Raw genomic sequence first — 27,582 nt, forward strand, 5'->3', positions numbered from 1 at the left:
TACTAACAGTGACAGTGTGGCGAGTTTAGCTGTGCCTTCCTGGCACAGAAAGGATCCCTCTTTTAACCCTCCTCTGGGGCCACTGGCTTCAGCTTTCACCTTCCCAGGTAGTTTTTCTGCCTTACAACTTGTGTTGCTGGTTATTGCACTGCTGCCTTCACTGCACAGCTTACCCTGGGAGCATGCCAAAGGGCTAAGGGTGCAATTTAAAAAAGTTGGATGATGCTTAAAGGCAAGTACCCCACAGAAATAGGACAGGCTCCTCTGTTTTTAAAGGCTTGTTCTGGGTCCTGTTAAGGAGGAAAGAGTTTCCTCTCTGAAAGCTGCTGTTGGCAGTTGAAGAGAGCCTACACCTATAAAATAATTAATCTTTTATTACTGGTCACAGCCTGATAGTTATAAAAAAAATTTAACTGTTTTTCCTTCCCAGAAAGTGTTCTGCCCCACTTGCTTTTTCCTAATTTTGAGATGCATGTGTTTATCACACCTGACAACTGTACTACAAGTTGTCTCACTGGGACAGGATACACTTAATAACAAACAGCTGGGACACTGAAAACCCCTTAGGAGGAACAGCAGTTACTACATGGGTCTACAGGCCTGCCATCTCTATTTCTAGTGGAGGTCTTTCTAGGTCTATCAAACACTTTAGTTACACCTTAGGGCTGGGGCTTGAAGCCCTGATAGGGATCCTCACAGTCAGGATCTCTCCCCAGGTGGGTCTAATTCCAAGCCTGTTTGAAGGCCAGAGCAGTGCTGTCACATTTTGATGAGGTCACACTTGTCAGATAATGCAGAAAAAATCTGCACTCCTCCATGCACAAAATGACACGACTGCTGGGTCAGAGGAAGGGATCAAAGTTAAACCAGGGGGATGGCTTGGTGCCCAAGTCTCCCACCTTGAACACAAGCACTGAGATCATGGTTCATGCCTGAAGCATCAAGAATGTAACTTGCTGGACATGGCTTCCTTCAGTCACCTTCATTGTGGCTGCCCTCATCCCCAGCTTTCCCAGTGTCAAGGTGGCAGGGAGGCCACCTTCAAGAACTGTTCAGTCATCCCCACACACCTCAGTTCACAATACACTCAAGTGCCTGAGTCAAGTGACATCATTACTTTTCATACCTTCTACCAAATCGAACCTGCAGCAGGAGGTTAAGAGTTAGGCTGTATTATTTCCAATGCCTGTCCCGTGGATCAGCCCATACCAACTTTCACTGGCGCACCCAATAATCACATTCCTAATAAATACAGTTAAATCCAAAGAGGAGGAGCAGGCACAAAGCTGTCCTCAACAGCTCTGTAGGCAGGAACCTGCCTCCCAGCTGGTAGCAAACCACCCTGGAAATTCAGAGGTACAATGTAGTAACTGAAACAATGCAGAGAAAAGTCCTGTGGTATGTAGTTTTCCAAATAACTCAGCAATTAAGTTTTACTGAATGACACAAATTCTACAGGAAATAGCCACAAAACAAGTTGTAGCTAGCTATACCACCACAAAAAATCTCTCACTTCTTGAGGAAAAACAGATCTAGCTACACGCAACAGCTTGTACTCATCAACAGATAGCTGTATCCTTAAAAGGAAACCAATTGTCACTTCTTCACAGTGAACTGGGACAAAAAAAAAATTGCCTTGTTTATCATGATTCAGGGGAGTTCCTAAATAGCCAAACATATGCAGAGACTAAAGTTAATCATTACTAATAAAAAAAAGCATGGAAACCCCTCCCAATTATTGACTGTCAAGGCCCAGAGAGAACCAGTTTTTCAGCAGGAGAGCCGATGGACCACAGCACCCCTCCGAGGACAGCAGTTCTTTGCTGAAAGTGAATACTATGACTTGGATCTACATCACAACCCTGTTACCTTCTCAGCGTGGAATTGCTCACAAAACAGGTATGTTTTGATGGTCTATAGCTCCCCACCACCCCAAGCGATGACTTGGAAGTCCTTTGCCCCTACCCATGCTCTGAGAAACCACCCAGCAGCAGTAGGGTCACAGAGACCACCAGATGCTCTGTCCAACAGGAGCCACCCGAGCTCTGCTGATGCCAAACCCTCCTGCTGCAGGCTGCACAGGAAGCTGCCTGGACTCTCCATCCTCCCTTTTACCTTTCCACCATCCAAGGTGAAGCTTCCTATTTCTGGATCAGGATGACTAATCCTTTTCTCAGAAAATCTGGACAACTGAACAATGTTATTAAAAAGTTTTATTGTTTATTGAACATAAAATACCTATCAAAAATCTGTCACCTAGCAACGATAGTCACAATTAACAACAACCACCAACAAAACAGTCACAATTAACAATGATGACAACAGCCAGAACAGTCACAATTAACAACCACCACTGCCACCAAAACCAAACAAGTTAGCATGTGAAGCGTGTTAGGTGCTGCTCTCAGTGTCGTTGGTTAGGCTTTCTGCAAGGTCACTTAACCCAGCTTTGTTCAGTGCAGTAATCAGATTCTCAGGGGTTGCATGTGCACCCTCCTGATCCTGCCAGGCAACCAGCAGCTGCTTAGCTCTCATCTTCATGTCCTCACTGTCTGACTCGATCTGCCGTATATCAGAATCCTTCATTTCCAAGTAGGGGGCCAAGGCCTTCCACTGCTCCCCAAGCCTTGTAGCAAATGACTCGATTTGTTCGCCCGTCATGGCTTTATCCCGTTGTACCTCTGGACCTGGAGAGAAAGAGAGAGAGAGAGAGAGAGAGAGAGAGAGAGAGAGAGAGAGAGAGAGAGAGAGAGAATCAGCGAGACACAAGGAACGTCTCCAGATACTGCAATGAATCTTCCCTGATCTGCCCCATTTTAAACCTCCTATTTATTTACTAACAGACTGACTTACACCTTTCCTTTAGTTGTTAAAACCTACTCAAGACCTCTGAGAACAGATGGATTTTTACAGATGTATTACCTGGGTTTCAAGAGGAATGTCCCTTATTGCCCATGATAAAGAAAATTGTTTTTTTATGTTGTTATCTCCTGTTTGATTGAGAGAGAATTGCTAAAACCTTAAGTATATCAGAACTGCCCCCTCCAAATGAAAACAAGGATTTTGACAGGCAGCCTGCAATTTTTAATACATGAGTCAACTATGATATTAAAATAGAGTGATCTTTAATATTTAATTGTCTTTTGGACTTATCTTAGTCACTTTATCCAAGAGTTAACCCAGGTAAAAAATAGTTTGCTTCCCTTTTACCGAGTTATTAAAGCCTCATGTTCCTATTAGCAGCAGGACCGTGAATAGGATAGTAACTTCAATAGGTAGTCAGTACTTAAAGGAATTTTCTGTCATTCTGGCATCAAGATAAAAGACATGGAATACTGTGTTCTGCTGAGAAGACAAGTGCTGCAGTGATTAAAACATCACTTGTCATGGTCTACAATCTATGGCTTACCACCTATGTTTATTACATGTTTTTAAAGTAAAAACCCTAAAGACTGCATTACACATAATTACTGCATAGAAATTAATCATATCCTCAGTTTTTATTAAATATCTCAACCTCATGCCATCTGAAGAGCCAGTTGGCATGGAGTGGAAGTTTCAACTCTCTCCAGTGCTTATCAGTCACACTCATTTATCTGAGCTAAACTCACTACATCAAGGGGAAAAGAATGGACAATCACGAACAAAACAACAAAAACACTCCGATTGCTTCCCTTATTTCTAAGCACAATGTTGTATAGCAGACCACAGCTCTGCCATCTTGGCTTTAAGACAAGATGTAAAGAAAGATGTAAAATCAACACAGTGAAGCTCTGAAGGCTGCGTCAGGCAGCGTTAAGCTGAAGACAAGAGAACTTCTCCGCTATTGACGGGGAGACTGTGGAAAAGGTCTGGTGCTGGATGCAATAGGGCAATAGAAAAGAGATTCAGAGGCCCACAGGCAGCTTTCCAATAACAGAAAAATCTTTCAACAAAATTACCAGTGGTACCCGGTGTGTGCCTTCCATGCCCTGCACACCCCATCTGCCCATGCTGGATCCAAGAGCTAGCACACAGAGATACAACACGCAAGGGAGAAGGTGCTGTGAGATGAAGGCATGAATGAGGATGGAAGAAGGCAGACTCACAGACACAGGATACAGGGAAGGACACTTGGGAGCACGACATACCAAGGTTACAGGCAAGAGGCAAAAATGGACGGACTGGTTCATGGAGAGGAATGAACAAGAGATAACATTTGTCAGGAAGATTGCTCTTCTCACAGACAAGCTTTTGCCTTTTAAGATATTTTAAATGAAGAGGAAGTAAAGATCTCAGAGTTGGAATATATCCATTTCTGAAAGTCCTATAACTACGCACCCCAGCAGGGGCTAGAGGGAAGCACGTACCCGTGGCAATTAAAGGGCAGAAAGAACAGGAAAGCGGGGCGAGGAACACTCAGGTAGGTTTTTACACAGCAATGCTAGCGTTTCAGCTATAAACACCTACTAACACTGTAAACATACACCACATAGCAGAAAAGGTAGAAAAGGCTCCTAATGAAAGTGCTACTCCAACTCTAACAAGTTGGATGCTTTCAGCACTGCAGGCCACAAGACTGAGAGGTTGCTACTGGTGCCCTGTGTTCTGAAAAGGCTGCACTTCTTGGTGTGAATGCAGGTTCAAGTTAGAAGCACTAGGGTAACCAGGACTGGTGACCCTCAGTAGAAACTATGATAAAACACAGCTTCTACAATACACATCAAGAGAGAAACTGAAAAGACTGAGAACATGCAAATCTTACTTTCATTGTTTTCCTTTAATAAAGCATCATTATCTTCCTCATCTTCATCTTCGCCTGTTTTTATTTCTTCAGAAGGAGGCTACAATGAAAGAACTAAACATCACTGGATGAATTTTGTGTTTAAAGAGAAATTTTACAGCTCTGTGATTGTCTCTGGAATGTGTGTTAGAATGGAAAACCTCACATGATCCCATATGAGAGTTAAAAAAAAAACCCCAGTCTCCTGTATCCAAAACACCAGTAATAAGTGTTCTAATAAAACATACTATTAACTGAAAAACCTAATGAAAGTATCCACTGACTTCACAGGATTCTCTCTTTTTCATAGTAACTACAACTAAGTATTACATACCTAGTTTTATTACTTACTTTAAAAAAACAACCAACCAACTTTCTATGACACCACTAGCAATAAACTTTTTTTTTTTAATTCTTCTTCACTAATTTTACTCCTCGCTCCAAAATTTCTCAAAGTTTTCTGTACTTTCAAACTTCTTAAAGGTGGCAAATACGCAAACAATAAACTTTTCACTCTCTGATTTAGCTATTGATCAGCCAAGATGAACAAAGGGCTTCCTCTTTTCCTACATTTCAATCACAGGCCTTATCTCTGTATTTGTTTCTTGCCACAACATTTGGTACATGACAGTAGTACCATCAGAAATATTGCATAAAGTGATACCTTAATATATTAACAGCTCTCCCCTCCCAGTATTTTTTTTTTCCTAAAATTGCTATTAGCATCTAGTTAACTCTGATGGCTGAACAAACAAAAAAGCTATGTATTACAAACCAACCTTTACACATCAGTAGTTTCACATTACAGACAAGGAAGGTCTCAAATATGGAAGCATGGGTTCATATCAGCAAGAAATTGCTGTGTTGTGTGCTAAGTCAAAGGTTTAGAAAATGCTCCCTTTCCCAACTCCTAGTCTCTCTTATCATTGTGTATAAAGCAATCCGAAAGACCCCTCCCTGGCCTCAAATTTGTACATGAAAGGGTTAAAGCCTTAAATTTACAGCACCACAAGGTCTATTTTTCTTTACATATTTTAAAAGTCAGGAAGCTGATAGAAGAGCTCTGGTAAATCTTGCTGTAAAGCTCTGGTAACACTTAGCACAGTATCTTCAGCTGTACACCCTGTCCCTTTTACTGCCATCCCAGTAGCCACAGCTACTGATATTCATGAGCCCTAACACTGGCTTACACCTTCAGTAAAAGTGGTTTGCACCGCAACATGAGACCCAAGGAGCTGGGTACAAATATATTCCTGTCTACCAACCCAGCAGAAAAACTTGGGATTGCCACAGCTGTTTGTTCACAGAATACAAGGCAGAGCTCAGCAGTTACTTGGCTAGCCAATGTTATTCAGTTTAGTGTTACTGGGATCTTCATCAATTAGACCAATTTCACTTGCAATTTTTACTTTACAAGCTTTTTTTCCCCCTGTGTTTTTTTGCCCCGCTCACTCCCCATGTACCAAATGGACTGCAGAGAGACAAGCAGGAAGTCAAATGAATTCAGCATTTATTATTGTAGGATAATATTACTTACAGGCAGCTCCTTGGCTAATTTGATTACCATATTTTCTAGATATTCAGGTAAACTCTTGAATTGTTGGTTTGTTGGCTGAAAGAAGTGGGGACTTCTGCGTGCTAGAAGTCTTAATGCTCTCCAGCCATAGTTAGAATTGTTCACAGCCCTATAATAAAATACAAGTTTGGTTGGTAACAGTCTGTCATCTATAAAAACACAGAAAAAGATCTGCGTAATTTCTTGATTATAATTTTGGACAGAATTAAAGTTTTTTGTACATTACTAGAGTCCTGTACAGATATTAACAATACAGAGAGAGAACACTGTTTTCTTTAACAATCCAAACATGAAAGAGATCAAAATAAAGCAAAACACAACAAAGATTAACATACTTGTACTTATTTTCAACCATGTTTTCAGGATCTGCTTGTTCAATAGCTTCTTCAAAAAATTCCTCTAACGTTGGCATATATTCCCTAAAAAATAAAATAAGGAGCCTTAATACTCCTCAAAATCTACCCTAAAATATCTGGTTTTCAGTTCCTTCATACACATCTCAAATTTATCCACAGAAAAAAAAAAAAACCCAAACCCAACCTACTCAAACTTAACAACTGCAAATAAACAAAGAATCTGATACATGTTGCTATAAAATTATTTATTGCATAACCACTTAAGCATACCAGTAGTTGCTAGCACTGCCTATTATATGTATTTAAACCTTCTGCCATACCAAAAGGTGACATGAACATCTTGTCAATAGCATTTGGTGAAAAAGGACTATGGGACCTAAGAGAAGAATTCTGGCAATAAGGAAATGAGACTTTCATAAAAATACCCATAACAACTGACTGTGCTCAGGAGTCTAAAATGGTTGTTAGTTTTGTGCAATTTGACAGGACAGGATAAGTAAAATGTGGCCTTTTTAACCCCCATTTCAATTTCATCTGCTACCAGAGAAACCTAGACTACTATTACTCCCTAATTTCAATTCTTTACAATCACTAATTTTAGAGGGGGGGGGGGGGGGGGAATATTAGGCAGCTTAATGTTGTGTTGAACGATCCCATCTTAGTGGCTTCCTGACTTGCTCAAGTACATGTTCATTTCACCCCCCATGGTGATCCTTGTACCTTCTGCTGAAGGTACTTCAGTTAAAGTACATTCAATACAGGTCCAAAGTCTACAGGCATCAGCAAAATTTGTTTGAAGTGGACTGAAAAGCATCTGAACTCCTGGACTCAAAGAGATGTTATCAGTGGCATGAAGTCCAGCTGGCGGCCTGTCACTAGCATGTGCCAGGGCTTGATACTGGGGCTGGTACTATTTAACACCTTCATTACTGACCTACTGATGATGGGACAGAGTGCACCCTCAGCAAGTTTGCAGACAATGTAAAACTGGGAGGAGTGGTTGATAGACCAGAGGGTTTTGCTGCCATTCATAGAGACTTCAACGGACCACGAGGTTCCTGACAGCCAATTCCTCTGGAGTTCAGAAAAGGGAAATGCCAAGTCCTGCCCCTGGGGATGAACAACCCCAGGCACCAGTACATGCTGGGGATTGACTGGCTGGAGAGCAGCTTTGCAGAAAAGGTCTTGGTGGACAACATCATGAACATGAGCCAGCAATGCACCCTTCTGGCAAAGGTGGCCAGTGGCATCCTGGGCTGCATTAGGAAGAGGGTTGCCAACAGGTCAAGGGAAATGATCCTTTCCTTCTATTCAGCACTGGCAAGATACATCTGGAGTGCTGGGTCCAGTTCTGGGCTTCCCAGCGCAAGAGACACAGGTCTATGCAAAAGGCTGTGCATGGACAGAACATCTGACATCCAAGCAGAGGCTGAGGGAGCTAGGACCGTTTACTCTGGTGAAGAGAAGACTCAGGGGCAGTAAATAAATACCTGATGGGGCAGTAAGGAAGAAACAGTCAGACTCGATGTTACTCAATGAAAGTACAAGCAGCAGCCGGCACAAATTGAAATACTGGAAATTCGACTTAAGCATCAGAAAAAAAACTAAACCACTTTTCTGTGAGGGTGGTCAAACACTGGAACAGGTTGGCCAGGAAGGCTGTGGAGCTTTCACTCTTGGAGAGACATTCAAAACCTGACTGGAGAAGGTCCTAGGCAACATGATCTAGTTGACCCTGCTTTGAGCAAGGGGGTGGACTAGGTGATCTCTAGAGGTCTCTTCCAACCTCAGCACTTCTGTGACTTAAAAGACAATATTTGTGGTTCATAGGGGACATATTAAAAAGGTGAAAGGGATGTTTCTGGTCTTAGAACAGCTAGCGGTTGCTTCTGAAAGGTATTCAAACCAGTACATAAGGAACCACGACCTAAAAAAATAACAGAAATATTCACAGTGATCAGGACAGTTTGCTGCTATTAACACTACAAGCAAGAAATACAGATTACTTAAGAGCTGTAGGTACTGTGAGCCAAAATTATCAGTGGTGCAAAGCAAGCTCATAATGATCTGTATTTCTCCTACCTAATGTTTGACAGAGACATATCTGCTTCTACAAGGGAACCTAGTGATCAGTTGTGGGGGTGGAAGCACACTGGTCTACAAATTCACATTAGTTTTGTTTTGAAAAACACATTTTGCCCAGGAAAGTGGTGCCCCATGCATGTTTAAGTGTGGTATTATCACTGACTACAGGAACCAAAGCCAGCATCTTGAAAACCCATCTGATTTGAATCCTGCTATATTTGGCATTATGCAAGAACTTATAAGACAGTTTTTATCCCAAGAACAGCTATCTAAAAAGAAGACAGGTAAGGAAGTATTACCCCATTTGAACGAAGACATGAGGAATCAAAGCAAAAAGTTGCAGTCACTTGACCACGTTCAGTCACAAAGTCTGTAATAAAACTTGGAAATGAATCCAGATCCTCCAGGATCTTCTCTTTCCTGTTTACCATGGCATGCATTTTTCTTAGTTTATCTCCATTTGTTTAGTTTCAGGGGGTTTTTTTGTTTGTTTGAGTTTATTTATTTATTTAAAGAAGTTGCAGCACAATACAATCATGCACAGGGAATCAAAAGCTTTGTTTCCAAACACAGCTCCACCTTTAGCCCTTGGCCCAGTAAAGTCAAGTATCCTGTCAGAAGCCTTCCTGCACATCCCGGCCTCACAAGAAAGGAAGGCATTCCTCCGCAGAGCTCTTAACCTCTGGAAAAGCAATTCCTCCACTCAGGACATCTGCACAGCTAGCACCTCTCCCCAGGCACCAAGCCTTTGCAGCCACCCAGCCTTTGCAGCCACTACTAGCAAAGTTCTCTTTGGGAACTGTCCCATTCCTTTTCCAAGTTTTCATAGTAGGTACCATGTCTGCACAAAAGGGGATTACGCTATCTTTAACAAATAGAAAGTTACATAGCAAAGTACATTTTCAGTATTTCCTACAACTGTGCAAGCGGAAGGATAACCAATAATTGTATTTTTCTGCATCTGCACCACTAGTAGATCCTGTATGCACTGGAACAATGCCTGCTAGCCAATTTCCTCTTATCTAGTATTGTTCAAAGCACATGCCTGCTTGAAAATCATAGCTAAACAGCATGCTAACTTCATTAGAGCCAGACTTGGCAATCTTCCTTTATTATATAAGGTACTTAATTATACAATCATGCTCTACAAAATGGGGATTTCCATCTGGGTTTTAGCTTAGATTTTACTTTTCTAAGCAATGAAAACGCTAGTGAAGAAAACCGTAAGGAGATTTTAAGACAAAGATTCGTACAACCAACTTCTCTCAAGACACAGAGTTAAATGGCATACCATATGAGATCATCTTATATGCTTTCCTTATGCCAATTTTGCAATAACTGTAATTTCATGTGCAATTAGAGTGCTGAAAGTTAGGTTTAGACAACAATGTACCATCTTTTACCTACCTATTCTCAGATTTACAAGCTTCCATGTTATCAGGACATAAATTCCAAAGGCGGGTCAGTTCCTCACTGAAAAGAGAGGCATAAATGCATATGAAACTCCACATTCATCATTCTATCATTCCACACTCCATCATTCAAAGACAGACACATGAAACAACGCTACAGAAATTCTCACCCCAGAGCCTTTACAATAAAGCATACCATACGAGCTTTGTGATACATACATATTAGGAATTACCAAAAGTGACAGAAATTTTATCTGATGTTGCAAATTAGGAAAATTATGTATTAAATTTCTATTATAATCTCTTGCTGATCTATGGTCAGAAACAGTAACAAACTCTCCTTCCAAACCAGCTAAGCAGGCTATTTTGTTTTGATAAATGAAATAATTTATCACTTTCTTTTTCAGAAGGGACATTTTACTAAATACTCAGTACAAGGTCTTGAAGCTCAAGTTTCCACATCTAGGTTGGGTGAACTGTTAGAATGAATACACTATCATTCCTCCTAAAGGAGGAAGTGGAAAAATGCAGCACTTAGTGTCATGCAAAATATGGCATTTTTATTGGAGAGGACATATCAAGAAGAAGAATTCGCCCCATGGATAAAATACCAGTGGGTGTTATTTTAAAACCCATGGCACAGATAGATTTTAAGCAAAACCATAAGGACTACAAAAGTATAAAAACTGATCCAATGAGTACAAACCACTGATTTTCAGCCTGTAACTTACAGACTATTTAAAAGGGATCTACAAGAGATGACTATAAGGAAAGGAAGCCTACTGCAAGTTTTAAAAGAACTGACATATCCGTTGGCTGTTCTTTCCTGGCAGTTGCAAAATGAGGAAGTTTGAAAATTATTGACTAGAAAATACAGTCAGTGGCAAAAAAAAAAAAAACCAAACCACAAAAAAACCCCAAACCAACTAACCAACCAAAACCCAGAAACCCTGTAACGAAAAAAATTCAACATACTTCCCCATAAGGATTTTTTTGTTTGGTCCTTTTCCTAAGAAGTCCTCTGGAGCTGGCCTCTTTCTCACAGGCCTCATTGGCTTAGAATCCAGAGGTCTAAAGAAAAAAAAAAAAAATCTCTTTAGTATCAAACCAGTAATATTCAGAGAACAAAATTAAGCCACTTCAGCTGGTGACGAGTTTAATTATGATTAAAGTATTCAGAAGGACTGGGATTCCAGGAATGGAACACGGGAGTGGGGAAGAGGAGAGAGAATGTAAAGTAAGGAAAAGTATTTGCCAAACACCAGAATTAGTTCACTCACAAATTTAAAGGTCTATCAGAGTCCTGATATAGAAAAAGAAGCAAATCACGTTTATGCCAGCAGCACATACTTAGTATTATCTACCCTGCTGCTGGGATCATCTGTTCTATGATTGCAAGTTCTCTTTCCCCAGGTGCATCTGATTTCATGGGATCAGAGAATGGAGATCCCAGACCACTGAGGCTAGGGTAAGACCTACCCAAGCTGAAACTCTGGCTGAGATCTAAAGGAGGAGACAGAACATTTATAAAAGTCAAATTTCATAATTCTCCCCACCTCCCAATAGTAATTTCTCTCTTCTCACAGCCCCATTTCCTTTTTTGCAAACAGATGAAGTCATGAAAAGGTGGCTCCACCTGATCTCTCCATAAAAGGAAATCTTCAAAGAGAGATTGACCCAGCTGCTCCCTACCACAAAGAGGCTACAGTCTGTGTGTAGAATAAATAAGGATGGAAGAGGAATGTTTGGGCACCACCTCAAGATAGTCAAATAGACATATGGAGTCAAAGTTCAAGTTTTGTCACTAGTTAGTAACTAATAACACAGGAAACCTTTCAATGGCAAAGGCCACCTAATCATAATTTCCTTTCAGGTAAGCAATCACCACCAAGTATCAAACCTAACAAGGTACATAAGAGGAGAACTGTTACACAAAACTCCAGGTATGCTGCCCCACCAAAGCCTTAACACCAAAGGCTTCATTAGAGGCAATCCAAAGCAGTATATAGAAGTCAGGCACTAACTTCTTCAACCTAGCATCTGCTGAAGGCACAGGGGAGACAACATGCTTCAGTCTCCTCAGTCACTGGACCCTTGGTATTAAGAGAACAAAACATTGCCATAAGGCAGTGAGGAATGTTCTCCTGAGACCCTGCACATACATAACCACCGCTTCACTAACATAATGAAGCCTTAGGACTTCTGGCAGAAATCTAGGAGCCTTCTGCACACACAGAAGGGACATTCTTCTATCCAAATCTTAAAGTTGTGTGAATCATTAATGTTCATATACATCTTGGGTACATATTCTGAAGTTGAACCACCATTTCAAACAAGCAGCAGCAAGCTTCTACTTCATAATAGTTACCTTTCTTTCACAAAGCTTGGGCAGCCCTCATTTTTCCATGAGTTCCAGTTTTCTTCAGTATTTAATATATGCTAGAGAAACATAATATTGCACATTATTAGGGTCATAATCACCTTCAGAATTGACCCCAAAGTTTTTAATTGAGCTATTACAATTAAAGAGAAAACTTTGTTATTTTGTATTTCAGCCACTATTTTGAAGGTCATCAGTATAATCTTAGGCAGCTGGTTTAGTTTATTCAAAAATAGCATAGCTCCTCTCTTCAATAATTGTGGGAAAGGCTTTATTTCTCCTTTTCTAAACAAGAAAATAGAGGCAGCCAAAGTAAAGGAAAAAATGAAAGCAAGAAGACAATTTATTTTTTTTTTTTAATTTCCACTTGCATCTTATTCCTATGTCTTTGGGCACAGCACTCCTTTCTGTAAAGACTTTTTAATTTTTTTTTTTTCCCCAATAACCAATGTCTCCTGTGTGTACATATGCACATTTCCATTTCTCCCCAGGAGAAAGAAGGACATTAATGAAAACATGGGAAAAATGTGACTACAACATAAAAAGATGTTATGAGACCTTTTTTACTGAGATGAGATAAAAGTTCTCAGACATGACATCTATGTTCCAAAAGCTAGTTTAAAACAATACTACTTTTTTATGCTGTATATAGACTTTGTTCAGACAGGCACCAAAGTACTTACCTCTACCATTTTTGAGAATCTTTCCCCATCTGGAGGATTTTCTGAAAGAAGCTATGATTGGGAGGGAGGAAAAAAAGTTAACTTTTTGCATTATATTTGTACAGATACAGAATACATAGGAAAAAACCCAAAGAAAATGGTGGTTACTGCTTCAAAGGTCACTGATACAGCATTACACAATAAATATTTTTCCATGTAATTTTTATAGAAGTGTCTACCGTACCAACCTGGTAAACCGCTTTTGTAGTATCTTCAATCCAAAGAGACTGTTCATCTGTTAGAACATAGTTTGAACTGGAATTGGAAAAAAAAAAAAAAAACAAAAAAAACCCCAACAATCATTAAATCAGCTCTTTTTTCTTTCTTTTTTTTTGTTTAAATTTGAAGAGTTTACTACACACCAAAACAGTGCTGAGGACACATCATTTACACTACATGCTTTCTGAGGGTCTTTAGAGGAGATCTGAAGAAAGTAGTTTGAATGTGCTCTCGTCTGGTCCCATGGACTGACCACTCATTAGTTTGTGGAGTTAATTAGATGTGCTTGTGGAATATACTTTCAGGTTTAGCTTCATCCAATAGCAAGTCCATTTGCACGATTCAAGATCACACCAAAGCACAGCAAGTGGGTGCAATGAAAGGCTTACTTAAAAAAAACCCTCTCCTAACCCCAGCTAAAGCAGTACTGCAGACAAACCATAGTAAAAGAAACAATCTACCAGCTGTATACAGAACACCGACCTTGAATACCTCAAAACATGAATTCTATATAGCATAACCTGAAGTCTTTAAACAAGTCGCTTGGTACATCTAGAATTATAATGCAATCAGTAAGTAGAAGTGAAAAGAAAGGAACACAGAAATAAATCCAACATGGTCCACTTCATTCCCAAGCAGAGACCAGAACTTTTTTAAAATGCATTAAAAATCAGATGAGAATCCAATATTTGTTTTTCACTGGTTCAAGAAGAATCCATTTGAAGTATAACTATTAACATTGCATTTACAGTGTTCCAAAGCAATATAACAGCAACCAGCTTCTTATGAAGCACTACGTACCTTAAATAGCAAATATAAACATGATAATGGCTAAGTCAATAACATGAGAAAGACTTTTAGAACTAGCTTCTCTCAGTTAATAGGATATAAAAAAGCTCATCTTTTTTAAGGAAGGGAATAATTAGTATTATTTTACAACAACTCCACCAAGTGTTATACTATACCATATGTCACACCATCCTTGACTAATAAGAGTGCTTTTAATGAACACTTTAATGAATTGTCATTCAAATGACTATCACCTCTACAGGACTGAACTGCAATTCAGAACACATGAATTCTACTCCTTCTCTGCCACTGGACTGCTTTGGTAAATAATCTATAGAATGAGGATAATGATCCTAATCTAGTTTGCAAAGTTCTTTGAGATCTGTTTATAAAAAGCAGTATATTGCAGGTGAAAGATGGCTGCCTTAAATGTTAATCATTATGTGCACATATGGTCAAGGGCACAGGAAATAAACAGAGAGTTAGGATTTTCTTCAGCATAACATTAGAGAGTAGGAAAAGATAGGATAATCACCACTGTTATTTTTTGCTATTTTAGACAGAATTCTGTGGCACACTAGGAAAAACAAATCAGCAACCAATGCCATATTTCAGAGTCAATATAGATTCCAAATGATGCCACATACAAGCTTGCATTGGGCTAACAACTAGCAGCTGCCGAAGATAAACCTTCCCTCTCATAGCTGGCACTCACCTTAAGCAAGCTTTAGTGGCCTCTACTTCTCTGAGACCCCACTCAACTCGTCAATTTGGCATAAAACTAACTCTGCAAAGACGAGCAGAGTGGGTTTTTGCTAGTTTAGTAAACTGCATAAATTTGAGTGAGTCTAATGAACACTAGAGCCACTGCAATGGATGGCAAAGAATCACACAGAGAGGAGGAGAGAAAGGCAAGAATGAGACCTCTGCTTTGCTGCTATAAAATTACTTCAGCCACATCCTGTATTTACCAATCCAAGGCCCTGCAAGTTTCACAAGAACCTTAGAACAAGTAGGCATGAACTCCTTTAAAATATTTTGGTTTATCTCCAAGTTCTTAGCTCCTTATCCCCAAAACACAACATATTTTCACTTTACCTTTTAAATTTGACCTGTCCCTTTAGATACTGAAATAGTATTAAGTACTGCAACAAGATGTGACGGCGAAAGTTACTGTCACTCAGCTGTAAATCCATCAGCTAAACAACAACAAAAAAGAATTACACGTTAAAGAGACTAAATATGTGTAAGTGAAAAAAATCCAACAAATGTTTTCAGATAAACTCCATGGAGACTGGTTTTACAACAAGATGATGGTAAGTCATTACAAAAGCTCTATTCAGTACCACCTATACTTTCAGGACAGTGCTTCACAAGGTACTAAGATGGGTAAACTGTCATCTAGCACAATTTAAGAAAGACCGGCAAAATTTCTAATTAAATCAATTTTTTAAAAGCACGAGGAACTGCTTGTAAAAGTATCCCTAGATTTTTAACTAGTTTCTTACTGCTGGATTTAACAATATTCACTTTGAAGTGAACAAGAATTTGGAAAAACAAATATTCAAATATTTCAGTAACTGAAGGACAGCTTTCTCCCTTCTCCTATGAACAACTGGCTACAACATAAGGATTCGGCTACCACAGAAGCGTTCACTCTCATCAACAATTGCACAGTGACACACTGCTTGGTTTCTAGCCTATGTGCTGCAGCATGATAGATCATACAAAGGGAGCATTTGAAGATTCTTTAAAGAAAAAGGCCTTTGACTACTGGGTGTTAATTAAGCAACCAGTTCTGTATCTTCTATACTGTGTTATTTTAAATTGTCAATACACAGGTCAAAGGCTTATGATGAATTTACCTACTCTTCTATCCCATAAAGAGAAAAATCATGCTGCACTGAGACTTGCTTTCTGTCATCTATTAATGCATGTATTTAAAAGTTAGTTACATATTATTCCAAAATGAAGACAACAATTTTAGAATTAAATTCAATAGAGCATTGTATTTTTGACTTAATAGCCACAGAATTAAAAACTCTCAAGATTTTTTTCAAAGCAATTTTAAACAAGACCATTATGAGGCAGAAAATACAGTTAGCACATCATCAGCCAAGTTTTGAAAACATAATTCTAAAGGCAATAAAAAAGCAACAGATTTTTAAATATTTACTCTCTTCTAACTTCCCTTTCTAAATGTAACAGTACAGATCAAATGTAATACGTCAGCTTTATTGCAGACTCTTATTCCAGAAATAGAAATCCCTCAATCATCAATTAACAGAGGCCATCCACAAAGAAAGAATAAAATAAAAAAGAACAGAATAAATCTATCTAAATAAAATGATCAAACAGTGTAATGGGATACCCAGAGAAACTGTGGAGTCCCTACTTGCGGAGACATTCAAAATCCAACTGGACATAGCACTGATCAACCTGCTCTAGCAGAGAGCTTTGAGAAGGGAAGTTAAATTAGACACAGGTTCCTTCCAACCTCAATTAGCCTGTGATTCTGAGGAAAAAAAAAAAAAAAAAAAAAAATCACATACCTTTTCACTAGTTAGGAACTTTGCAAAATATACATGTTCTCCTCCTGTTTTTAATTCTTCCAACTTTTTTCGGGAAGCCTGAGTGTCGTCCAACTTGTAACTTTTGAAAACAGCCAAAACTTCTTCTGAGTACTATAAAACAAGAGTTACTTACCACATGAAAATAACACAAAAACTCTGTAGTTAGAGAACGACACCAGACTCAGTGCCAAGCAAGTGAAATAATTTGGAAACTTGCTATCAGCCAGTCGAAACAACCCATTTGCCACCAATATATAGGGCTTCTCTGAACACAACAAATGACAGTGAAAGTGTTACTTATCATTTCAGAACATCTAAAAATTTGGAGTATTCAAAATGTGCTAAGAAAAACAATGTTGCAGATTTTGAACAGCGTACAATTGCTTTGTTGTTTACATGCTACGAAGAAAAAAGGTCCACATGATGACAGTGCTATATTCAAACTCAATTTAAGTTGTTCAGAATATATACAATGAAAGGTACATCAGTGAAAGTCGAAATTGCAGTGCTGCTCGTCAAAAAAATCAGTTCAGAGCCTTAAAGCTGCAATGAAGAAAAACTAAAAAATTGCATCTGAAAGACTTAAGCCTGGCCTTGTTCAGTTTTTCTGAACCACATGTGGGGTTTTTTTTGTGTTTGTTTTTTTTTTTTTTTGACAGCTGAGAATGTATACCTCATTAACTAGATTTATATTAGAATGTCTGAGCAGATGTTACTTCTTATTACCAGAACACAGAGAATGAAGATTAAAAAAAACCAACAGGCTTCTTGCTATTAAATAAACACTGAGTGACAAATCGTGAAGAAACAGTAGCTTAGCAATAAATCATCCTCAACATTCATACTAAGCAAAATTGAAGCAACTGGCTCAAGAGGACATTCAAGTCATTGCTTCTATAAAGAGATTTGCTTTGTTAGAAACCTATCATCATCTTACGAACCCACTGAGATCAATATGACTATTCAAAAGTAAGATCTAGGACTAGGTGAAACTGTTTATCCTCTTGGGAGGGGGGAACCCCAAACCCACAAGTTCTGCTTTTTGCAGCTGATAAGTCACAAAAAAGGTACTTCTGACATTGCAATGTATGAAGTCTTTCTGTTATTGACTTACACAAGTTTTATTAGGGGATGTACAGTACATCTTAATATACTGTTTACCGTCAAAGGCTCACTTTAGAAAACAGCAAAACACATTTCCTCATGCACTATTATTTTTCAATTACATTAGCATGTGAACTGTTCTATGCTTATGCAGTCACTCTCCTACTTGTGTAAACAGTGATTTTAACTTAGGCTGAATGGTTGAAAGCATGAACTCAGATTACCTTAAGAAAAGTTTTCCATGAGACCTTCTCATAGCACTGCACAGGATTTCTAAAATAATCTTGAAGTGACCAGAATTTTCTATACAGGTTATAATCTATTGGAATGGAACTGGGGAAAAAAAATAAAAAAAAAAAAAAACCCAATATTGAAAACGATATATTGAATTCAAGTCCACTCAGGAATGTGCAATTCTAGAAGATATAATTCATCTTGTAAGTGAAATAATGAGTCAATAGCAAGCCCTCAGAGAAATCTGCAATTCAGAAATTGTCCCTAAAAGAGTTTTCCATCCAGTCTATTGTTACTTCCTCACCATAAAAGCAAAAATAGTAAGAAAAAGGGATCTTAGGAGTTTTTCACCACCTGGGGTATGAAGAGGAGCACAGCTTTTTCTCCTAAAAGCATATACAGCATGTACTAAGAATCCCTGAATACCTCTTAGAAGAACAAGTTTTATCAAGATAATTGGGAAAATTGTCAAAACGACAGAATAGCAGTGGTTCTCAGCCAGGGTATGCAACTTTTTCCAAATATCTGTAGGTTTCTTTCTTTTCCAGGCAGCTCCACTTAAACCAATTAAGACACCGCTAGGTTGTATGTAATCTTGAGAAGGCAGGAGATAAGTAGAATTCTGAGTACAACATTTAAGGATATTTCCCAAAAAGCTCCTTCCTTTCACTTCATAAAGTTTTATTTCAACTTTTAAAATTGCTGTAAGCTCACCAACTTGTTGGTGCTTCATCATCTCCCATTTCACCTTCTTCTACGTCCATTCCTTCTTCTCTCTCCTCAGTGTGCTAAGAGGAAAAAAAATAATTTAAAACTTATACAAATGCCACTATAACTTGCATACAGTTTTCAGAGTGTTCTTTATTTTAAAGATTCTATTATACTTTAGATCAGAAAGCTTAAACTGGTAATTCAAAAGATCTCTAAAATTTTATTCCAGTAAAATGCGCAACAAATTCCTGTCTTAACGCCTTACTACACTTTGCAATGGTAGCCTGACTTCTCTTGAAAAAAGCTGAAGGGACAGCTCTATACTCTGTACACTGTGGGGAAAACTTAGTACAGAACGTGACAGTGCTCATCCCTCACAATCAAATCAACTTTTTCCCCCTCAAAGTCTGCACAGTTTAATGTACCAGGTAACACGCCTATTTCCAGAATCAGCTTGGTCTGGAAGAGGGACAACCAAATTATGAATATACAGTTCCAAATATTAAGCACAGTAGCACAATCTTGTGCAAACAATCTTACAAGTTTACTGCAGAATGAGTGAAAAACGACAGGAATTTTCACCTTCTGTCCTAGAGTGCTCTCATGTTCGTTGGTATTGAAAACAGTGACATTTTCCAGGTTAAACTGACTCTGCAAGTTAAGTCCTGTGAAAAACAAAGGGTCAGTCTTAGAAGTTGTGAAGTTCATAAGTCTGTTCATTCAGTTAGTTCTGAGATGCCGATATTAAAATTCTCAGAAACAGCATTCAAAACTCGTGTTTGAAATCACAACAAATGAAAGTCACTCACAATATTAAGGGTACAGACAAGAACTAAGATACAAGTGCAAAGTGATTTTCTCCAATTGGATTTGGTCTGCAACCATCAAACTTAAAAGATTCAGCATATTTTGTCTTTGTTAGATGTTAAGTCTGATGAAATGCAAAAAATCTCACCTGACTTTTCTGAAAGCGGAAATAATCTAGCCAAGAACAGCTGAATTCTTCCACAGAAGACTGTGTTTTGTGACTTAGATAATCTTCTTAGGAGGTCTAAATATTGTAAAAAGAATATTAGTATTTATCCCTCTTTCAATTTCTCATACACTAGAATTCAAGACTTGCTAACTACATGACCTACATAGCTAATGAAAGGAAGCTAAGATTTGTAAATTTAAATGCTAGTAACTTCCTCAGATCAGCCATATTTTTTCCAAATGCATTCTACCAATTCTCCTAACACCTTCAACAGCAATAATTTCAAATGAATCCTACTCAAATGCAGCATCTGATATGGGCCTTGTCATTGCTGAGGAATAAATATTTCTCAGACATTCTTCTGTAACGACCTCCACTGATGAAGAGATTTCCCTAAGGTCAGAATGACTTTTACATTAATCGGCAAGACTCATGAATATCTGCTAAGAGGAATGATCTGCCTATTAACTTTATTACTTATTGAACACATCTGAATGCAAATCATATTATTAAACTCACTTCATTTGCTGTGATAGGGAGTTCTTTAACTCCCCACCACCCCCCCGAAAAACCACAACTCACCATTGCACATTCGTAGCAAGTAATTTTTCCCTGCAGAGTAAAATGTATTCTGAAACAGAGTAAAGGTATTTAGATCATTAAGAGATCACAAAACCTTCCTGAGCAGAATTTTAATTCAATCACAAGCCATGAATAAGTATGAGTCATTCCCACTGTTAACTCCAAATTTGAGCCTTCGCTTAAATAAGGGGCAGGTTTCACAAAAAGGCAACATAAAAAAAGCAGTCCTAGAAATTCCAAGAAAGCTTAATGCACAACATTTAAATCCAACCTCCACACAGAGAAACCACATGTGACAATGAACTGTAAGAGCATCATCCACTTTTTTTTCCTGGAACACAGTAATTTTTTTTACATTCATTGCCTTTATTATTCCATGCATTATTTATACACAGAAGCAAAGAGCAATACACAAAAGATTTAGAGCATTCACAGTACTAGTAATTTGGCAGCAGGATAAAGAAATTGCTAAATACTTGAATGAATGATAAAGAACAGTTTGTGAATATATCAGGGGACACAATGTTATCTGAAACAGAACAGCCTGAATGAATGCCTATGGGAGGTAGTCCTGGTTAGGAAATTCAGGTTAGGAAAACACAGAGAAACTAGAATACTTTTCAGGTGTCACCAAGGATACTGAGATCCAAGATTTCTTATGATCTTGGAATAAAATGTGGGAAAGTTAGGACTTCTGCCTGAGACTATGAATTCCCTCTTTAATTAACAGCACCCGCAGCACAAGAAGCTCAGCAGCCTGTCGCAGCAGCTCTTCTGCTACAGCACCATGGTACAGCAAGAGCATAAAATGCTCACGCAGGCCTCAAAACACCAACTGCTCCTCAAGAGCAGAAATATTTTAGGGCAACATATTCACCACTGCTATAGTCCTGTAATGGAAAGCTCATTAAGGAAGTGACCAAGATGACTTCTTTCCCTGCAAATTGGAGATGGAAGAATCTCCTGCAGCTCTGAGGAAGAAGCTGAATAATAAGTCAAGAGAGAAGCTACTCGTACAAATTGTCCATCAGAATTTAAATTTCCAGTTTCTAAATGTGACAAACACTGTATACTGTAGAGAAAGGAGTTAAAAATAAAATATCAAAATTATGATTTCTTTTATTATTAATTTTCTGACCTCTGCTGCCCAGACATTTTTAAGCCTCAAAACAAAATGTGCTCAATGCTACTATTTTAACACAAACAGATACAAAGACAGTTAAAATCTGTTTGTAAAAAAGGTTCAGGTAGACAGAAGCTTTGGTACAACTGTATCACATTTTGGAAAAATGCCTACCGATTTCCACGTAGCAACATTTTTCTCCACAAAAGTAAAAATTTTATCACACTGATCCAAAGGCAGGCAATCCAGAACATCCCCCAGAAGCACAAAAGGGGTTGATGCAGTGCAGATACCTATGACGAACAGGGAATACTTTATTCAGCAAATGTGAACTGAAATGCAAAGATGCATGGCAGTTGAGCGACATTATGTTAAAAAAAGAAAAAAGTTCTCCTGGGTTACTACAAATCCTAACAAAAAGCTCGGGCTAAAGCATGAACTTTCACTGAAGCTATTTCTATATGTACACATATGCAGATGAGCTTTACAAGAGCTTTGCACTAACATAAAACAATAAAGAATAACTGTTCTAAAAACCTCAAAGTCTGAAACAATGTCGCATCTCTTTGCAGACCGCAGGTGAACTCCTTCAGACTTCTAAATCCACAGTTAGTTACACTACACACGCCCATGAATTTTGAGAGTCTTTTCCTCAGTAAAGCACCACTAAAGCAGTGCTCCAAGTCTGTCTACCCGCACTCTGTAGTTCGGTAGTGTCTCCATTCCTCATAATCACAGGTCCTGTTATTCTACAGTTCATAAAAAATATATGTAGTTGAGCTATACTTACTAAAACAAACAAGTATTTGATGTGTAATGTGAACAAATAAAGGGAGGAGTGCAAAAACCTTCTGACACAAGAGACAGATTCAAGTATCTAAAAACAGACATGTACTGACAGGCAGTACTGGGAGACGAGCACAGATATTCAGAAGTTATTTCTGTCTCTGCCAGCAACTGACAGAGAAACCTACAAGTCATTTAACCTCTCTGCTTCAGTGGCCTCATCTCTGAAATTATGATGGGAGACTTCTAAGCATTTTACAGGGTGGACAAAGATAGAAAATGCTAATTACGTTGCAACCAAAACCCTGCAAATTCCTCTATTAAAAAAAAAAGATTCCAACGCAAATGTCAAACATATAACTGAATTTAATTTTATTAGACTTCATTCCTCTCATGAAACAGACTTAACCACTAGCATAAGGGCCACATATTATCAAAGCCAACCACTGTAGATGACTTACAACAATCAAGATTTTAAAATTCCCCTAAATGGTCCCTAAAACTGCCAACAGATTTGAGAAAGATGCTCACCTTCTGTGACTCCATTAATAGCAAGAGAAATAATTGCCAGGAGATTTTCACACGGAGCTTTGTTTATCTAAACAAACAAAACAGTGTTAAACTTCTCTATTCTGACCTAAATATTTCTAACAAAACTAAAGTTCTTGGTTCCAAGTAGGCATATTTGAAACAAATATTGACATTCAACTTCCCAAAACTTCAAACAACCTATTAAATCAGACCTGTCAGTTAACTATATGAAGTTTTTATTGAGTGAGCAACATTTCTTGACTGCTTCCAGCCATTAAAGACCCTACAATACCTACTGTATAGAGTCATTTACCTCTGAAAATTAATATACCACATGCAACCTTCATTCAAGTAATACCAACAAAACCTTTACTTGATTCCTTTCATCATTCTTTTCAGCTGACCGGCACCTTTGTTACCTGCTAGTAACAGATAACCCACTCCACCCCACACTTGAATTATAGTTGTAGAATAATGCATATTTATGAACTAGAATTTTAAGATGTAGCAGACTTTCATAAGCACTACGAAGAACTGCTGGAAAAGGCTAAGTCAACACCTCTCACTATAGTGTGGTATCTGTAAAACACTGCCATTCTGTCCTACCTACCAATCTCCTTTAATCATCTATATTCAATGTTAATTAGATAACTTTTACATAATTCATGTTTTTAATAAACAGCATTTCCTTACACTAAAGTAAGTTGCTGTTAAAGTAATACATTAACTTGCAAATAGAAATTTGAGCTTTATCAAGAGATAAGCTGTAGCAGTTTAAAATACTTACTATTTCTTCTTCTACAATAACTCTAAAAGCTTGATCCAAGGTACACTTCTTTTCATTTTCACTGCAAATGCAAACATTCCACATCAGTTAATAACAACTATTATGGACAAGATTACTAAAAATTATCTGAGTAAGCACCTTTTAAAATCAAGCTGCACTTACTTACCTCCCAGGAATCTGGTTAAATGTGTTCAACAATGGCTTGATACTTTTGTTATTCAGAGCCTCTCTGGTGGACGTCTACCAAAATGTAAAGAAAGAGAAGTTACAAAAGCAGAAGGATCTCCTCCTTGCTCTACCTGACAGTGGACAGAAACACTAAGGAATCTATTTGCCACATACCATGTGTCAGTTTACAAAAAGAACTTTGTAACAAGTAGGGCAAATAACAAGGGCCTAGCAAATCAGGCATGTGAGCCAGCTGAACATTGCACCTCAAACCTGGATTAAGAGTGTGGTGAAAATAGTATTTCTAAGCTAAACATAGAGGAATATGCTGTTGTGACCAATACTGCATCTACAACAGTCCCACAAACACAACTTCACCTGCCCCACAGGCAGGTTCTGGTTGTTTGGGACATGACTCCTGCTAACAAGACGGTCTAAAAATTACTGTAATGAAATAAATCTAACAGAGCAAGTGTCTGTGCTTAGACCGCTTCTGCACAAATCCCATCCCCTCGCTCGACAAACTGGGCCACAAACGGCAGGATCCAGAGGCCTAGGTACACATCCAGCCCCACCTGCTCTGGCAACGGAAAAGCATCATTCAGCAGAGGCGCAAGAGATAAGCACAATAAGCTACGGACGTTTTGTTGCCGGGGTTACGCCATAACTTCATTTTATTTTACATTAGTTTTAGTTAACTCAACAGCAGATCGTCCCCTTGGCGGGCTAGGCTGAGCCGGTATGAAGCCCTGTGCCCCAACTTATGGCGCTTTATCTCGGCTGCGCTGAACGCCCGTTAAAGGAGAGCCCGGGCCCCTCCTCAGCGGGAGGGCCGGCCGGGCCTGCGGGCCCAGGACCAGGCAGAGGCGGCCCGACCCGGCCCGGCCGCGCATGCGGAAGGGGAGGCAGAGCCCCACACCGGCGCGCGGACGCCGTCTCCCGCCCGCCCGGTCCGGTTCCGAGAGGCAGCGAGGGAGAGGAGCCTCCACCCCCGCCCGGGCTCACCGTGAAGCGGAGCCGCGCCTCGGGCAGGCTGAAGAGCGGCGGCGACATCGCTCCAACCGAACGACGCTCCGCGGCGCGCGCTGATGACGCCATAGTCCTCCGAACGGCGCGGCGTACATCCTGGAGACGGCCCGCCTCCTCTCCCCACCCCGGGCCGAGAGAGGGAGCACGGCGCACGGGCCGGCTGGGGGCGTGGCTGCGGGCGGCCGTTCCTGGGCGGTGCCGGCGCCTCGCTCCCGCCTCCCGCCTGGGGCCGAGCGCCTGCACGGGGGGCGGCTGTTGTGGCGGTGTGGTGAATGCGGGAGAGGGAAGGAGCCGGCAGCCCGTCGCGTTTGTCAGTAGGATGTTGTCAAAGTGAAAATGACTTTAAAAGGTTCAACGTGTGGGGGAGTGGCAGATGTGGTTGTTGTTTCTTGTGATAGCCACCTCAGAGCCACAGTCTGCCACCAGCTTCAAAGTATCACTGAAGGAAGAAGAGGAATTTTTATATCCTTGGTAAAGTCACCTCAGTGCTAACAATTCACAGGTTGAACAATATCCTATGGATACCTCCTTCTGAGTCACTTTTGATGGGAGTTTAATCATTGTTTCAGTGGTAAATGTCTGAAATAGCCCTGCAAAAATAAACATGTTTATTATGAAATTTGTAATTTTGTCTGGCTCAGCTCCTTTAAAGACCACATTTTCTAGCTAGCCTAAATAACGGTGGTTCCCAGACTTGGCTGTTCACAGTCCATTTGCAGGCTCGGGATTCTTTGTCTTCCCGTGTTGAAGCTTGCAGCTATGAGTTGGGAACCCTTGCTGTGCAGTGTCCAGCCATAAAACCCTCCCAAATACATTCCTCATCGGCCTTCTCCTAGGACTCTCCAGGGCACCTCAAACCAGACTGGAGATTTGGTTTTCTCCTAACATTTCTTGATCCTGCTTTCCTTCCTGCTGTCAACGCAGAATCATTTGACTTGCCTTCCTTTCCGTCTGGAAAAAAACACCCCAAACAAAACAGAAAAACCCACCCCATCTTTTCTCTTATCAGTGCTGAAATTCCTTAAGCAATCACTGTTATTAAAAACCCAGCTACTTGGCTGAGCCTGGCAGCCCATCCTGGTGATAAACGGCTCTCAAGATGTGTGACTAGCACTAAACAAACTGGTCTAAGTCTGTTTAGAATGTCACTGCGTTCCTGGGTGTGTGGCTGCCCTTAAATCTAAATTCCTCAACACAGCATATCTGTGTTGCAACATTGAGCACAACACTCTCTCCCCTCCCCCCAATATATAATAGAGCAAAAGTTTGTCACAAATTATCCCATTTTCATATGGAAAATAGCTTTTTAAACCCCAGCCTGTTCTACTTTGCAGTTAGAAATACAGGGACAATTCAGGCACCTAAAGAAAGGTGTCCAGTGCCATGTTAAACATCCCAGGGTACGGGAGACCTCTACACACTGCCGACAGTTGAGAGCGGGAGTCATGGGACCTGCATCCTTCTGAAGCAGCAGCTGGAGGCCAGGCAGGACGCCCTTCCACGTGTAAAAGAGCACTAGATCCATAGATATTGCATCCATAGAAAGTAATGGTGGGATTGATATGGCCCTGCCAACGCCTGTCTCTGCATTCACCACAATGGTCTGATTTAGACAGCTAAGGTTAGGTGAGATGAATCCTACCCCAGGTGATGTGTTTTTCCTTTTTAGATGATACCAGTGTGTAAAGACAGCACAGGGTTGACACTATGCAGAACACATAGGAAACATGCACAGAAAATTGTTTTACTGAATAGCATGGAAGATACTTTCATTTTCCTGCATCCCTTCCTACTTTTGCTGTTAGGAGAGGCTGAGCCTGCCCTGATTCAAATACAAATAAGCTCATCCCATAGCTTTTTCTTAGCTAAATCTCATGGTAAGCACAATGGTCATCTGTCTGTCACATAGCTGTGATGGGCTCCTGGGAAGGCTGGAGGAGACATTTCTTATTTCTGTTGACTTTGCCACCTTCACCAGTGCATGAACAACTCGCAGAGGCCAGAGTACCATAACCAATATATTTCCCCACCCAGGCATGGTACGCGCTGAAAACAGTAACAATGTGTTAGCCTCACAACACTGAGGAAACTCCCAGTGGAGCAGGAACATTGCTTCTGAGCTTCTGAGTTACAAACGGCCACTTTTTGTGCAGGAACATCGTTTTCAGATGAGCTACAAATGGCTGGTTTTTGAGCAAGAACATTGCTTTCTGTTGAGGTACAAGTAGTCATTTTTTGCCTCAGGAAAGAGAAATATTGGCCATTTTCATAACTCTCTTAAGTTGTTGAATTGGTCTTCACTGAAGATACCTACCAGCCAATTGTTTTTTTCTCCTCTTAACTGTCCTTCTTCAGTAGTCATTTATCTTTTAAATCTCTAGGAGAGTATGAGGAATTCAGCTTAGCACTGAAGCCCTCCATATTGTGGATCTTGCTCTTTTCCAGTACTGTAACGTCAGGCTGTTGGTCAGTTGTGGTGTCTGAAGCATGACAAGTGCAGGCAGCCATGCTGCCCATCTCTGGCCCTTCACATGAGTATTTCAGCGGTTGTCTTCTGCTGATGTCTCTGAATCCCTGAAGGCAACACGCTCAGCTGGGGTGTCCCTGAGTTATGGCATGCAGTGCTGCAGTATATGCTTTGATTTCTATTAACAGGCTAAGAGCAGAAGCAGCTTTG

At 39.8% G+C, this 27,582-nt stretch overlaps 1 protein-coding gene across 2 annotated transcripts; it reads right to left on the reverse strand.

Moving 5' to 3' along the window:
• Positions 1-2,198: 2,198 nt before the first annotated feature.
• Positions 2,199-25,060, reverse strand: THOC1 (THO complex 1). Of its 2 annotated transcripts, none has more exons than XM_041122895.1 (21): positions 24,882-25,060; positions 23,875-23,948; positions 23,709-23,769; positions 22,922-22,988; positions 21,779-21,897; positions 20,482-20,530; positions 19,879-19,974; positions 19,464-19,588; positions 18,927-19,000; positions 18,203-18,311; positions 16,854-16,985; positions 15,400-15,500; positions 13,482-13,548; positions 13,255-13,305; positions 12,560-12,630; positions 11,167-11,262; positions 10,187-10,252; positions 6,674-6,757; positions 6,300-6,447; positions 4,745-4,823; positions 2,199-2,687 (listed from the first exon to the last, which is right to left on the reverse strand). In XM_041122895.1, the coding sequence occupies exons 1-21, from the start codon at positions 24,972-24,974 to the stop codon at positions 2,392-2,394; spliced, it is 2,058 nt and encodes a 685-aa protein (XP_040978829.1). In that variant the 5' UTR covers positions 24,975-25,060; the 3' UTR covers positions 2,199-2,391. The 2 variants fall into 2 exon arrangements, with proteins under 2 accessions (XP_040978829.1, XP_029866829.1); XM_030010969.2 differs by having other exon boundaries at positions 19,506-19,588; positions 24,882-25,058.
• Positions 25,061-27,582: the final 2,522 nt, after the last annotated feature.

Source organism: Aquila chrysaetos, chromosome 4 (assembly GCF_900496995.4).
Source record: "Aquila chrysaetos chrysaetos chromosome 4, bAquChr1.4, whole genome shotgun sequence".
In the NCBI taxonomy this organism is placed as follows: Eukaryota; Metazoa; Chordata; class Aves; order Accipitriformes; family Accipitridae; genus Aquila; species Aquila chrysaetos.

Bases quoted from the DNA above. Each gene is read 5' to 3' on its own strand.
- THOC1 (XM_041122895.1), bottom strand. From the start codon at position 24,974: ATGGCGTCATCAGCGCGCGCCGCGGAGCGTCGTTCGGTTGGAGCGATG. The intron at 23,770-23,874 runs GTAAGTAAGTGC...TTGCATTTGCAG, and splicing joins TTTAACCAGATTCCTGGGAG to TGAAAATGAAAAGAAGTGTA. The intron at 6,758-10,186 runs GTAGGTAAAAGA...TTTATTTTTTAG, and splicing joins GCTTGTAAATCTGAGAATAG to GGAATATATGCCAACGTTAG.